Source organism: Oxyura jamaicensis, chromosome 5 (assembly GCF_011077185.1).
Source record: "Oxyura jamaicensis isolate SHBP4307 breed ruddy duck chromosome 5, BPBGC_Ojam_1.0, whole genome shotgun sequence".
Taxonomy (NCBI): Eukaryota; Metazoa; Chordata; class Aves; order Anseriformes; family Anatidae; genus Oxyura; species Oxyura jamaicensis.
Window position 1 is genome coordinate 49,492,939 of NC_048897.1, and position 13,813 is coordinate 49,506,751.

Below are 13,813 nucleotides of genomic sequence, written 5' to 3' on the forward strand. Positions count from 1 at the left end.
ACAACAATGTTCTACTCTGTTTTAAGTTGTCTTGAAGTTAAAAGCACTAGAAATGAAAATATGTATTAGCTCGCTCACACCTACAGCATATAAACCATTCAACTTTTTTTTTAATAAATTAGTTTGTACAATGTGCTTTTTTTCTTAGGAGCTATGAAATTCTAATGGTATTTGTAAGTGTACAGTTTTAAAATGTAAATTTAAGTTGTAAGTTTATAAGTTAAAATGCTTAAAGGTCTTTCAATTTACGAAGCTGCTCAAGGCAGACTACCACATTAAATCCATTCCCTTGTCAAACATTTCCTTACCATTTCATTGGCATCTTGCAAAGTACTCATTAAGCTCTCAGCGATGTTTGGAAGAGGCAGTCCTCCCTCTGTTAAGGTTGGAAAATATTTTAAGTTAGAAATACTAAAAAACATATAACTTGTATGACAGAAAGCTAACGTCACTTTCTTCAAATCATTGCAGCACAGTGCTTTAGTAAATTTGGAAATCCCTGCTACTGGATGTGTAGTGTAAGAACAGACTTCCAGCTTCCAGAAAATCGCTCTTACACTTTGTTTTCAATAAAAATTTAGTATCACATGGGATTTGTGCAAGACAGTCAAAATTATTTTCAATGTTGATTTTATGACTCAGCAGCAGATTTAATCTTTTTTTCATTAGTAAGTAGGTTCATTTCATTTTTTTTTGTTGAAAAAGAGCAATGTCATCTCTTAAATACATCCAAAAACATGAAGTGAAAATTAAAGGTCAGGTTTGTAGTTTTATCTGATAAAGTATGAAATGTAATTCCAGTAGACTGGATGAGAATTGTATAAAGAAAAAAAAATCCAATTGTGTAAAGAAAAAAAAGTCAAATAATAGTAATAATAATAGCCAAAGTCCACAAATTTGTTTCATTCGTTACCTCTTGCAGCCAGCATCTGGCCATAGCTGAACACAACCTCCCCTTCTGAGATGGGTCTGTCTGCAGTTTCTGTTTCTGTGAGGGTAAGGCTACTTTCCTGCGTGGACTGCTCAGAACTAACCGTAGATGCAGTTGATGGAACCTGTGGTTCACAAGGAAGCGATTCGAAGGGCTTTGGCGATGACTGCCAAGATGGAATAATCAAGGCTTCTGGTTCCTCATCATTAGCCACTGACATCTCACTAAAATGTAAGAATATACACCATGAACACACCAAAAAGCATCAAACATCACAGAGTAAAAACTTAAATTAATATTGAAAATAAATTAATTTGCAAGTATTATTTTCAAATGGAAGAGCCCAGCACTTTACAGTCTAGTCCAAGAATCAACATGCTTAGATAACATTCATGGATTTCTAGCTATAAATAAAAATTACCATGTGCGTTCCCATTGAGGCAATTGAAAAGATAAGATGCTAATAATACAGTTTTTAATTGTTACTACATTTATTACTAATATGTAACACTATCAGTATCATGTTCAGCATGACAGTGAATAAGAACACCCACATTCTGAGAAAAGTCCCAACTTTACACTTTTCCCAAAATATAAGTTAAGTATTTCAGAAAGAGAATGTTGGTTTATCTCAATACTTCGTTAAATATACTTTGAGTAGTTCTGTCTACTGGCTTTTTGAGGATATATTTCTTTCTTAACAAACAGGAAAACCACGTAGCTTGTTAAACTCACACAGCCTTGGGTTCTTCAGCTACAGGACTGGGTTTCTCTTCTTCCAGAGGAAGTTCTGCATCATCCCACGGGTTTGGAGGCTTTGGATTTCCCATTTTTGCAGTTTCAGAGACCCACTCTGAGACAGGAGAGCTTGGCGTGGCTATTCTAGGAGGCGTATTGATAGGAGTGATCACAGGTGTGCCAACAAGACTAGCAGCAGCTGGAATATCAGTTCCTGCATGTGTGAAGCCAAATTTCAGATCAGAAGGGAAAGCAGGAAGTAGCATTTGTAATGTTTGTGATACCTTTTTGATAGTTATGGAGATGAGACTAGATTAAGACTAGTTTCTTTTAAGTATGGCAATTGTTTACTTCCTTTAATAAGGGAGACTGCTTTGCATTTTAAAAACTAAGCTGCTTTACTTGGAGAGTGTAAATTTGGCTCAGATAACACCAGGAACACAGGAAGGAGCAAAAGACAGCTATTTTTCTAATGTGAAAGGTGGGGGGGCTAGGGGAGTGGAAATCATGCAGTGTAGCAATGTGCATTAAGTTTGAAAATAGAACTGTTACCAGATAGATGTTTGCTTTTTATACAAATTAGCTCATAATTTTTGTATTACATGAGTCCCCACTTGAATCATAGCCTCAAGAATGTTTATCCTGAGAGATAACATGTCTTTGAAGAAGAAAATTAAAGGCAGTAGATTAAAGCATATTTGCTCCTTCTAAAGTTCAATTATTATTTTCACTACCTGCTTCTTTCATTTTTTCTTGTTCATGAACATCTCCACCAATTTCTGTAATAGATGGAGAAGACTCCGGAGTTTTGACTGGAGGCAATTCTTTTTCTGAAGGTGGGGTTTGTGGTGGTGTGTCCTGGGGTGTTGGCAGTGGAGTAGGCACAAGAGACTCCTGAGGAACAAAAAAATAAAATTGTAATAAAGTTTTTATCTCAATACAAAACTCCTGTCTTCTGAGTATCCCCAGAATTAGCACAGTGTTGGGGAGAGAGAGGGAGAGAGAGAGAGAAGTTAGCACAAAACGGAACAGTCATTACTTAGACACGAGCTTCATGGATCTGACTCCTCCATCTAAACATAAAGTTGCACCAGTCTGAATTGTTTGCCTGGACAAAATAAATTTACAAAAAAAAAAAAAAAAAAAAAGTAGATTATCTTATATGAATTTTAAGATAACATTTGATACAATGTTAAGGAAGAAAATACATCCTAATATGGACAAAATTGAATCATAATACAATGACCACAAGATAAATCAGTTAAAGGTAAGATTACAAACAATGCAAAAGTCAAGACAGTGAAGCACTAAAATGAGCACAGAAAGAGTTGTGATGTTCTTTAAAACAAACAAACAACTGTGATGGAGATGAATCTGACAAGCAAGTATGATGTCGGTTCTCATTCAGCCTGCTATGGAGGAATGTGATAGATCTCTCCAGGCTTTTTTCCAGTCCTGTTTTCTGCTATTTCATTGAAAAAAATGAGATAATCAGGCCAAGGATGGCTTCCAAGCTAGTTTCTGAAGAATAAATCCTCAAACTGACGATTTTTATTATCTGCTTTTATGGGAAATGAAACATGCCAACACATTCAGCAGTTCACACAGAAGAAGCACATGAAATCATGAACATTGGAGAACATGGTAACTAGACTGAAGTTCTAGATAAACTTCACAGTAAAAGCAGGGTAGATCGAGAACACACAACTGCATATTCAAGAACCTCTGCTATAAACTAAGCATAAATGGAAAAGGAGAAGAGAAAAATTATGAATGTACAAGTTAGCCAAAGGATTACTGTTAGAAAGACTGTTTCTAACTAATACTTTCCATCAGACTGTTGGAAAGACTTTAAAAAAAGAAAAAAAGACGACTACCTGAGATTGCAATAAAGGCAGGAGCCCTTCACTACTACGGCACAAGTCACTAAGGAAACCCCATCTTGCATACTATATTATTATTAAAAATGTGTATTAACATATTAATGTTACTCATTAATAAGTCCAATCTAAACTGGAAAACACAGAAGCACTGCCTATCAGGGAGAACTGAAAAACAAAATCTGTAGGGATGATTGTTTTATTTAGCCTAATCAAACAAAGGCCAAAAAGGACAAAACTAATCACTAGAAGTAAGTAAACGAATATATATAGTAAAGAGAAAACAACCATTTCAGTTAAGGACATTTCAATTTAAGCTGGTTCTGAATTAGGAAGACTTGAAAGGGCCATTAATTAATTCAGAATGGTAATGAGGAGAGAGGTTTCTAAGTATCGGAAGAACAAGATCCAAAGAACAGCCCTCTTAAATCCATAACGGAGTGAGGAAGAGCCCTTTGAATGCAGACCTTATACAACACTGGATTGTAGCACAGCCATGCCGTTACCAAAGTAAGAGACAGCTGTCATGTGGTCATCAAAGGGAGCACAGAAAATTATTCTGTATTACAGGAAGCTCTACTAATCATTTAAGTGCTTACTAAAAACTACTGAACTTAAAAATTAGAAAGAATTCATCCTTATTTTTACATATATTCACTATAGGCTGCCCGCCTGTAAGACCAAAAATATCAATCAGATCAGTTTATTTTTTACTTTTGCAACTTTGCAAGGAAGTAACATAACTATGTTATATTCAACAAAGTGAGAAAGGTTTTGTCTTGTTGCTTGTTGGGATATCAAAAGGAATAATCAGAAAATGCAAATCACACACGTTCAGCTTCAGTCTTTTGTACATATTAGAATCACCATCTACCAAGAAACTATCCCTCAGGAGACGTTTAGTGAGTGACATTGGTAGTAGGGTGATGGTTGGACCAGATAATCTTGGAGGTCTTTTCCAACCCTTATGATTCTGCAAACCTCATTTAAATTAAACACTCTTACCATCGTAATTGCTGTACTTGGACCAATATTTGTAGCAGCAACTACTTTCTGAGCCTGGCTGTTACCAAGCATGGTCTCAATTGTCTCGCTGAGAGCTTCGTTTACAAAATGGCTGATCATTTCTGAGTCCACTGGTACACCAGCATCGACAAAGAGTTGAAAACCTCCACCACCTGCAACTTCAACTGAAAATGAAGGAACACAAAGCACACACACAGGCCTCAGTTTATAAATGTGTACTATACTGCAGCCATACATTTTATCCCCTAAAAACTTTTAAACATTCCTTTGAAGAAAATGATTTTTGTACTTTATAGACAAAAGAAACAACAGTAGAGAATCAATTCAGGGTCACAAAAGAAACCCATAAATAGCAGTGACATCATAGGAAAAATGCATTTATCTCTCATTATCACATTTTTATAAGGGAAATAAGTTTTGACTTATCTAGTAAAAAAAAAAGAAAAGCAAACAAACATTACAGGCTCAGCAAAATGCTATGCACATGCAAAATCTAATTTAGATGGCCAATTTTTGCACAACGATTTGTGCATTTTTATTTTTAACTTCAGTGGTCTTACAAGACCTGCTCAGTCTCAAATTAAAGTATGCTCTTTTGTATATTAAGAGTTTCACTGGTACAGCATAATCTGCTCTTGGGCACAGCTATCTAGAGAACTTGTTAAAATTAGCCTATGCTTGAGAAAATCCATCCTCTGAGAACATTAACTCCTACTTACCAATGTCAGAGGCTACACTCTCGCTGTCTTCCCCCTCTGATGTGCTAACACTGGGCACCGTTTCTTTCCGAACTGGGTACATCTCACTGATAATTTTTGCCATTATTTCTTGTTCCACCCTATGAAAATAAAATGTGTATAACTATCAGTAACCATCAAGACACATAAAAGTATACAAAAGAGTATTTTTGTCACAAAATATAAGGAAGTTCAAAGGAAAGAGGAGAAGGGTAGAGAGAGGGAGGAAGAAAGGGAAAGTATTCTTACAGATTTCTTCCTTCTTTCATCTATATATTCTCCTGATACTTTGTTACACTGAAACTCACCAATTTATCAACCTGTTTTCTATAGTTTCTCTCCTTTCAATCAGTTTATCCAAAACATCAGAAGACTGCTGAGGAGCAGAAGCCACTGGAGGAAACACAGGACCACTGTATGTTGGCGAGGCAACTTTAAAATGTCCGTTAAGCTCTAGAAGAGGCTCAGTGAATTCTGGAATTTCATCCCTCTCCTCTTCCTGATCCTAAAAAATAATTAGTAAATTAAATTATAATGTATTTTTGGAGAACAATGTCACTGAGTTAGGTAACCATCAGATTTTTTTCTTCAAGAAATAGTTATGTGCGTATCACAGAACACAAACTACATTCTCCCTTCTCGTTATGTTGCAGATAATTGACACTATTCTAAACCTAGCAAATCATAAATCTGCAGAGGTTTAAGGGTAAAATAACATGATTTGGCTTTTATTTCTCGCACAGGGCAGGGAGCCAACGGTAATACTAATACTGGATTAATTAACTTGTGACATAACTTTTTTCTGAAATACATATTTGAGAAATACACCTCCTTAAAAATAAAAAAAATAAAAAAAATAAAGCTTTTTTACAGTCACTTGCTGGATTAGTGGGTTTTAGTGGGTTTTGTTGCTGGGTTTTGTTGGTGTTTTGTTTTGTTTTTAAAAATTAAACTTTCTGGCTTTCTGGCTGAAAGATACATGGCCAGAAGTATGCAGAACAAGCGTGCAGTCATTCAAAGCTCTAGTAAAGTTGCCATCACTGAAGCCAGACATTAATAATTTATACGTATGTTCCATATATGTTTATAGTTAAGCTAACTTAGATTGCTAACAAGTTAGAAGACATTTATGGGCAACAAATTCACAAGAGACATTTTGCATTTAACCTTAATGTACTACTCTGTGCTCATTAATATGTGTTTCCAAAAATATCACCCTCCTTTTTCCTCCTGTGTGCACAAACAGCATGAAGTCCCCCAGAACAGTCACCAACCCATTGTATTGTATTGTCCCCTGATGTATGAGAACCTGTATCCATCTATCATAAAGTTAGAAGCAAACATCTCAAAAAGTAAAATAATTCTCTACGAAGATTGGGCATGCTAAAAGGAGAAGAGCTGGAGCCCCAAATTACAAGTGAAAAGCATATTATGGTGCACAAAAAGGCTCACTGTAAATCTACCTTTATTAAGAATGATCTCCAACACACAAAGGAAAAAAAGGGTTTCTTTTCCATTACACAAAATAAATTTACTTTTAACCAATAAAAAAATAAATAAATTACTTAAAATGGAAAGGAGAGAAGAGAAAAAAAAAATGACTAACAGTTTCCTCTCTCATTCCCCAATCCAGCATTAAAATGCTTCTCTCCTACCTTACCATACTTTAAAACTGAAAGGTCAGACAGATTTCCATGATGAGTATTACAACAAATAGCTACTGGAGAGCTTCTGGATCTTTAACGAGTTTAGAGAGTAGTATTTTTTTTTTTTCAAATAAAAGCTGGAACTTACAAAGCAGGCAAACCAGAATATGTATATTTGGGGAATCGCAAAGATCTCACAGCCATTCTAGGCATTCATTCAGAAAGAAGACAGTAAAGCTAAACTCAGAATGGCACTGGATGACTTGCAAGCAGATAAGCAGTTCATTCTGTTAGCATGTATGTATTCATAACCATAACTCATTCTGACAGCAAGCGTAAAGATGTCTTTGCCCAGTGTTTCATTATGCATTTTCTTCTGACTGCACTACTCCATAAATTTTCTTTGATGTTGCCTATTTAATATAATATTTTCTGAAAGTATGTAAGATGCAAACATCTGGATTAAATAAACCAAGCACATACAATAAATCTTGCATATAATTAGTAACTTCTGACAAACTTTTGCAGTTCCCCTGCATTTCTAAATTATGAGCACGAAATACGTTATATTTAATGGCGTACAAATCCCAAAGTAGGTGATATTTATTTGGGGGTGATATATTATCTCTGCTGAATTTTTTTTAAAATGAAAGAAATCAGCATTTAATTATAGGGATTGAACATGCACATATATCACCTTGTAGACCAATCCTGAATAATCTGCACTCAAGTCTGCATTTTAACTCCCTGGAGACTGTTGAAAATATCTATCACAATTCCCAATCAAAATATGGCATAAATTAGAAAGTCTTTCAGATACGATTGGAATATTAATCATTATACTTTCTTACAAAGTATGAAGCTTAAATTATATTTCCCGAGTTACATTCAGATCATTTAAAAAACGTTTGAGATGATTAGGTAGTATGGATTAATTTTGTTCCTAACAAGCATGTATACGTGTAGTCCCTTATAAAAGCTATCCAAAACTTAGTCACGGATTTCTAAAGCAAGTCTCCCAGCAAGGTGAGATTGCATTGCAGGTGCCATCTGTGAACTTCTACCTGAAGAGTTATACGCTTAAAAAAATCACAATTGCACTGTCCCACAGAGCATTTATTGAAAACCAGGGTTAAGTCAAATATGTTTACTCTGATCCATCCCTGGAAGTGTTCAAGACTAGGCTGGATGAGGCCGTGGGCAACCTGATCTAGTGGGTGCCATCCCTGCCCATGGCAGGGGGGTTGGAACTGGATGGTCTTTAACGTCTCTTCCAACCCCAGCTCTTCCATGATTCTATGATCTCTGCAGGTTACGCATTTTGGGGTGGTATTCAAGCAAAAATACTGAGAAATAAGTCCCCACCTTGCAATTAGGGCATGTTTAGGAAGAGCAAGATGCCTGCCTGATGTAACAGCCTTGTAAACTTGTTAAAGCTACTGCCAGTTGTGGCTGCTCATGCTTTGGAGACAAGAATCAATAAATCTGTAAATCCATTTGGGGCTTGCGTTAACTGAACAAGTATCACACCCTGGAATAAGAGTGTCCATGCAAGGGCTGGCATTACAAAATCTTTTCTGTGCAGAGAGGCTGAAGAACTCCTGTAGGTACAACCATGGATTAAAAATGAAGTGTGTAAAACAAAGCTGCAAAAATGCTTTCTGCTTTATTCCATAGGTGAATTGTCTTATTGTGAAATAAGAGGGCCCAACTCAACTGTTTTAGAAAATATAATTCTGGGTCTTTAGACACAGATGGCAAGGCTGCAATGGGAGTACAACGCACATGCGTCATCGCTGCCTGTGGTGGCACTTGCATTTCACAATATGGGACACAGTGCATCTGACTACAAGTAACAAACACCCTTACCAGGGCAATTACAGGGGAGGGATCAGCCCCAATGTCCAGGCATGAAACTCAGCCACTGGAAAGACCCTCCAGAGATCCTTTAAGGCTCCATGGGGATGTTCTGGGAGAGCAGGGAGAGGGAGAATTACTAAGGGATGCAGGGAAGAATGTTTTGGGACAGTACAAAACCTCTTGCACATTGTTTACCAGAAGGAACCAGAAAGGGGCTTTTCATTATGCATGAGGAGGTCGAAGTGCCAACAGCTGGAGTCAGCCCATAGGTCCAGGGGCCTGAGTGCCTCTCATGCCAGCACTAAGCACCAGCAAGTGCCAAGCCAAAACAGCCATCAGATAGGACAAATGGTTTGGGAACGAGGTATGGAGAGCTCTACGTCTGGGCAGGATACATGTGTGTGCACAAGTTAGAAGAGTTAGAGTGAGTCCATCCTGAGCTGCTGGAGAGGGGAACGGGATCAGCCCAGTGGTGCTGTCTGAGTGCTGACCTGTGCAGCCACCTGTGTGTGCTTATATAGGTGTACTTGTGTATTACACACCTGTGTTTGTGTGTGTCCCTTCTGGCAATACACGCACCCTCTCTTTACTGGCTGGACTTGGAACAGGCAGCTGCAGCAGCCTTCCTTTTCTCAGGCTGCCCCACTTGGCATCCCCTAACAACTGCATTTCAGCTCCTAAGCAGTTCTTGGATGTGTGTACCTTCTGGTTGGAAAGGTAAAGCAAAGCTTAGGAAAGGGAAATGCCTGGGCCAAGGTCCTAGAGCTTTTTTATGACATCCATCAGTTTAAAAATAAATCAATAAATATGAATTCATGCAAATATATACTCTCTTCAGTACTAACATAATTAAGTTTCCATAAAGAAGGGGGGGGACACAACAGTAAGTTATTTGTGCACTTTGTGCACATTCTTTCATGCATCTGAATCAAAGTTACTGTTACAAAAGAGGCTTTCTTTTGATGTCTTAAGTACTTCTGCCACTCCAGAGGTTGATTTTATGCTTCCACATTGCGTTTGTCTTGCACATTTTAAAGAACGTTCATTGTCTGTATGGGCATAGGCCAAACATATGTTTCACTTGGAACATGTTTTGGTAGTGTGGTTAAAATACATCCCATTGCCAAAAATAAAAGATAAAAGCAATCTAGGAGAAAAACAAAAAAAATAAAGGACAAATAACTGTTATTCACATTAAGAAATTGTGATGGACTTGTGCCCAGCAAGAGGATGAGAGGCAAGGGGCACAAACTGAAGCACAGGAGGTCCCGGCTCAATATGGGGGGGTACTCCTTTACTCTGAGGGTGACAGAGCACTGGAACAGGTTGCCCAGAGAGGTTGTACAGTCGTCTCTGGAGATTTTCAAAACCTGCCTTGAAGCTATCCTGAGCAATGTGCTCTAGGTGATCCTGCTGGGCAGGGGGGTTGGACCGCATGATCAATCAGAGGTCCCTTCCAACCCTGGCTGTTCTGTGATTCTGTGATTTCTTAAAGATATTTTCTGTGTTAAAAAGAGAAACTTGTCCAAATAGATTCAATTCCTGCCCTCCAATAATAGAAGGTAATTTTGGAATAAAAATAAAAAAATAAAAAATCCCCACTTTTGAAAGAAAAACTACACCTTTAAAAATGTTTTAACTAACTGATAAGTTTAAATGATAAATTAATATTTAAAATCTACTGTATTCCGCTGTAGGCTACAGAGTTAATATTTAATGTATGCTCTAATCCTGGGATCAGGAGCACATAGAGCAGGTTTAAACAACAAAAACAATTGGGGTAGATTTTGACTAGAACAGAGCAAGTCTATCTCACCAGAAAGTCTATCTCACCAGAAGGAGGAAAAAACACTTTCGGAGGATACTAGTGAAAGAGCACATTTTCAAGCTCCTGATGACTTGACTTAAACGCAGATAGAGACAAAAGCTGCCATCTTCCAGAGGCAAGATACTACACAACAGCTGGGTAGGAGCATCTTGCTGCCTTTGGAGGCAGCCTTTCTCAGATAATGTTGAGTGTCTGCTTGTGCTCTTAATCCAGAGAAGTGAAATACAGCCTGGTTCACCAAGCTCGAGTGTTTACCAGCCCCCACTCTGACTGACAAGCAGAGTACTTGTTACCTAAAAAGACTAAACTGTAAAAGAATGTCTCCAATAAAGCCATGCCATCATATTCAAGAAACATCAATGCTGTTAAACATGCTCAATATCTTGTCTTGTTAGGATGTCTGTGCAAAACAATCTTGTCACTTCTTAATGGGCAGAATGAGGTAAGTGATACATTATATATGCATATTGCTTTTTTAAAAACATGAAAATAATTTCTGTCTGAAATGAGATATTATACTAAAGCGTTTTAGTTCCTCTGAAACACATACAAATTGTTCTATACTAAAATTTTCTAAAATGGGAACCTCAGAAAATACTTTCACATTTTAAAGTTTCCATCATCTCACTTAAAATCTGTAAGAGCCTCTTATATATGCATTACATTTAGAGCTTGAAAATGTGAAATCTAAGTGCTATAATCACCACTGATTTTAGAGGACTACTTCTATTTCTAGTGGATTCTAACACGTAAATAAAAGCTAATTTTAACTTTTTACTGCAATTTTTCAAAGGTCCTTCACTAACATACAGGAATTTGTGACATTACTTACAGTACTGTGAACAGTTCAGTATTGCTCACAAAGGGTATTTTTAAAGTTGCTCAGAAAGCAAACTAATTTTGCTTTCCTGCATTTTCCGTATAGAAAAACATTTAAAAGGAAAGGACATCTTTGCAATATAATTACCTGCATAACATCGGTAACATCAATTAAATTTGTTCCTGGAAACTTCGTGTCTTCTTCCTCGCTATGTAAATCTTCTGGAGTCTTATAAAGACAGATGGAAATTATTAGGTATCTCATGTTGGCGGAAAAGAAAAAAATGCATTAGCAGAAAAAACTTCATGCTGAGAATGCAGTTAAATTGTCACTCTTGTCAACAGCCTGAATCCAGGAAATGTGCTTTATCTAAAAAGTTACAAGAAATTTCTTTGCATAGCATAAAGAGAGCTTATTATAGCTCCTTGTTTTATGCTGACAACTAAACCTTACTGTTCCTGAATCTAATGGAGTATCTCACCAACAAGAGCTCTAGGGCAATGCCTATAACTCTTATTAAAAAAACATCAGTAACACAAACTACTGCAAAACATAGCACACAAAAATCTGAAAGTGTCTTAAGCAATTTGCTTATGTACAAGTTTTACAGTGTGAATTAATAATTAAATTTAAAAATAATCATTGTTATTTTTGCCACTGGTCTTTGTGTTATGCTGTGAATATCATGACCACAGGACTCTGGAGGAACTGGCTTCTTAAGCCAAAATGGCATCTGAGACATAGAGAAAACAGAAAGTACAAAAACTAAACAGAAACAATCAGTGCATCTGCATGCCTTCGTCAATTCAGACTGTCCAGTCTGTGCAATGGACAAGACAGAAGTCCACTGGAAACACGCCACCCTGCAAATATGTGCCTTTATTTTACAATCTCATCTTGCAACAGACGGCAGTAAACATTTTAGTTGAACAAAAGCCTTTGTTACTGCTTAGATTATACTAAAAAAAAAAAACAACACTTTTGAAGAGGTATGTGGAAAGAGAATGAATGGAACCTGTCAGCTCCATGGCCTAACCATGTTGTGTCACCTATCCACACACATTAGAATACTAATAGCAAGCTACGCATGCATGTCACTAACCACTCAAATATGGCCAAGAAACAGAGAAATGAAGAACATCCTCAGTCTTCATGCGAAAACACTGAAGCCAGTGTAAGACAGACGTTACATTGGCCAATAAGCCATTACAGCTCTTAACAAGGCACACGTTTTCACAAGAGCAATTATTTAATCTTGGAAGAGGGTACTTGCTACAATTTTTCATTTTCTTAAACAAATCCCTCACGCTAAGTGCTTCAAAAATAACTGTTCCATGTTTCCAGGAACTGAAATTTCCTAATTTCTCTACCTAAAACAAAATATGAGATAATGTTGCAGAAATTTAACATAATTGACTGATTTTTCTTTTTCAAAAAAAATTCAACTCACACACACATTTAGACCGATCAATACCTGTATTACAGCATCAACAGGAGGAAGTGCAGGTTCGGAGCCTGGAGGCACATGGTTTACACTGCCACTGCCACTTGAAATACTGTCAATATCGACATTTGGTAACACCTAGGACAGAACAAATTACCAGTCTGAAAAACTATGTATTAGGTCAGCTACTGTTGTTGAACTTCTTATATTCTTTCACTTCTTTTGTATTATTTTCCTCTCGCTACTAAGTCGCAAAAACCAAAACCAACAACCTAGCCCCAGAAACATTATCCTTTTTTGTCATGCTGCCTGATTTCTCCTGTTCTCTAATTCCCTGATACTATGCCTTGCATGTGATGACAGGTAAATATAAATATCCACATAGCACGTGTTTGACGTACAATTTATTTCAGTTGGTCTACAAGCCACTGTGTAAGGACGATTGTTGGCTTCATATTGTTTTATATCTGGTATGGTAAAATAAAGGGATAATTCTATTACAATATATTCTGTAATAAAGGCATGTCCATTGCAGCAGAACTGAACTGAAGAACAAAAATTTAAATACTTGCTTAATTCTTTGGGGGAGTGTGCAGGGAAAATCACTGTACCCATTTGGAGTGTGCAGGGAAAATCATTGTACCCATTTAAGAACTGTGTGAATTAACAGGAAAAAGGTAGGTGAGTGGAATCCAGTGATACAGTAAGGGGACAAAACCCATACTCTACCTGTGTTTAGCTGTAGTTCTATGAATCATTTGTATCTGAAAGCTGCAGGTAGGCATGTATATATTCTCTACAATTTGAATCTGATACTCAACATGTAAGAAACATTAACTTCCTTGACAACAGACTCATGTGAAAATAGGAAAAGACTAGGTAAGGACTTCAATGCTTGATTAA

The 13,813-nt window shown here is 36.9% G+C and overlaps 1 protein-coding gene across 3 annotated transcripts in view; it reads right to left on the reverse strand.

Moving 5' to 3' along the window:
- The window catches only part of KIAA0586 (KIAA0586 ortholog), a 66,775-nt gene that overhangs the window by 32,112 nt on the left and 20,850 nt on the right, over positions 1-13,813 (reverse strand). For all 3 annotated transcript variants that reach the window (XM_035328175.1, XM_035328176.1, XM_035328174.1), the window contains exons 18-26: positions 12,941-13,048; positions 11,614-11,694; positions 5,621-5,817; positions 5,295-5,413; positions 4,555-4,739; positions 2,404-2,563; positions 1,667-1,883; positions 914-1,155; positions 309-376 (exon numbers count right to left, since the gene is read on the reverse strand). In XM_035328175.1, the coding sequence (XP_035184066.1) occupies positions 309-376; positions 914-1,155; positions 1,667-1,883; positions 2,404-2,563; positions 4,555-4,739; positions 5,295-5,413; positions 5,621-5,817; positions 11,614-11,694; positions 12,941-13,048 (1,377 nt within the window). The remainder of the gene's footprint in view (positions 1-308; positions 377-913; positions 1,156-1,666; positions 1,884-2,403; positions 2,564-4,554; positions 4,740-5,294; positions 5,414-5,620; positions 5,818-11,613; positions 11,695-12,940; positions 13,049-13,813) is intronic.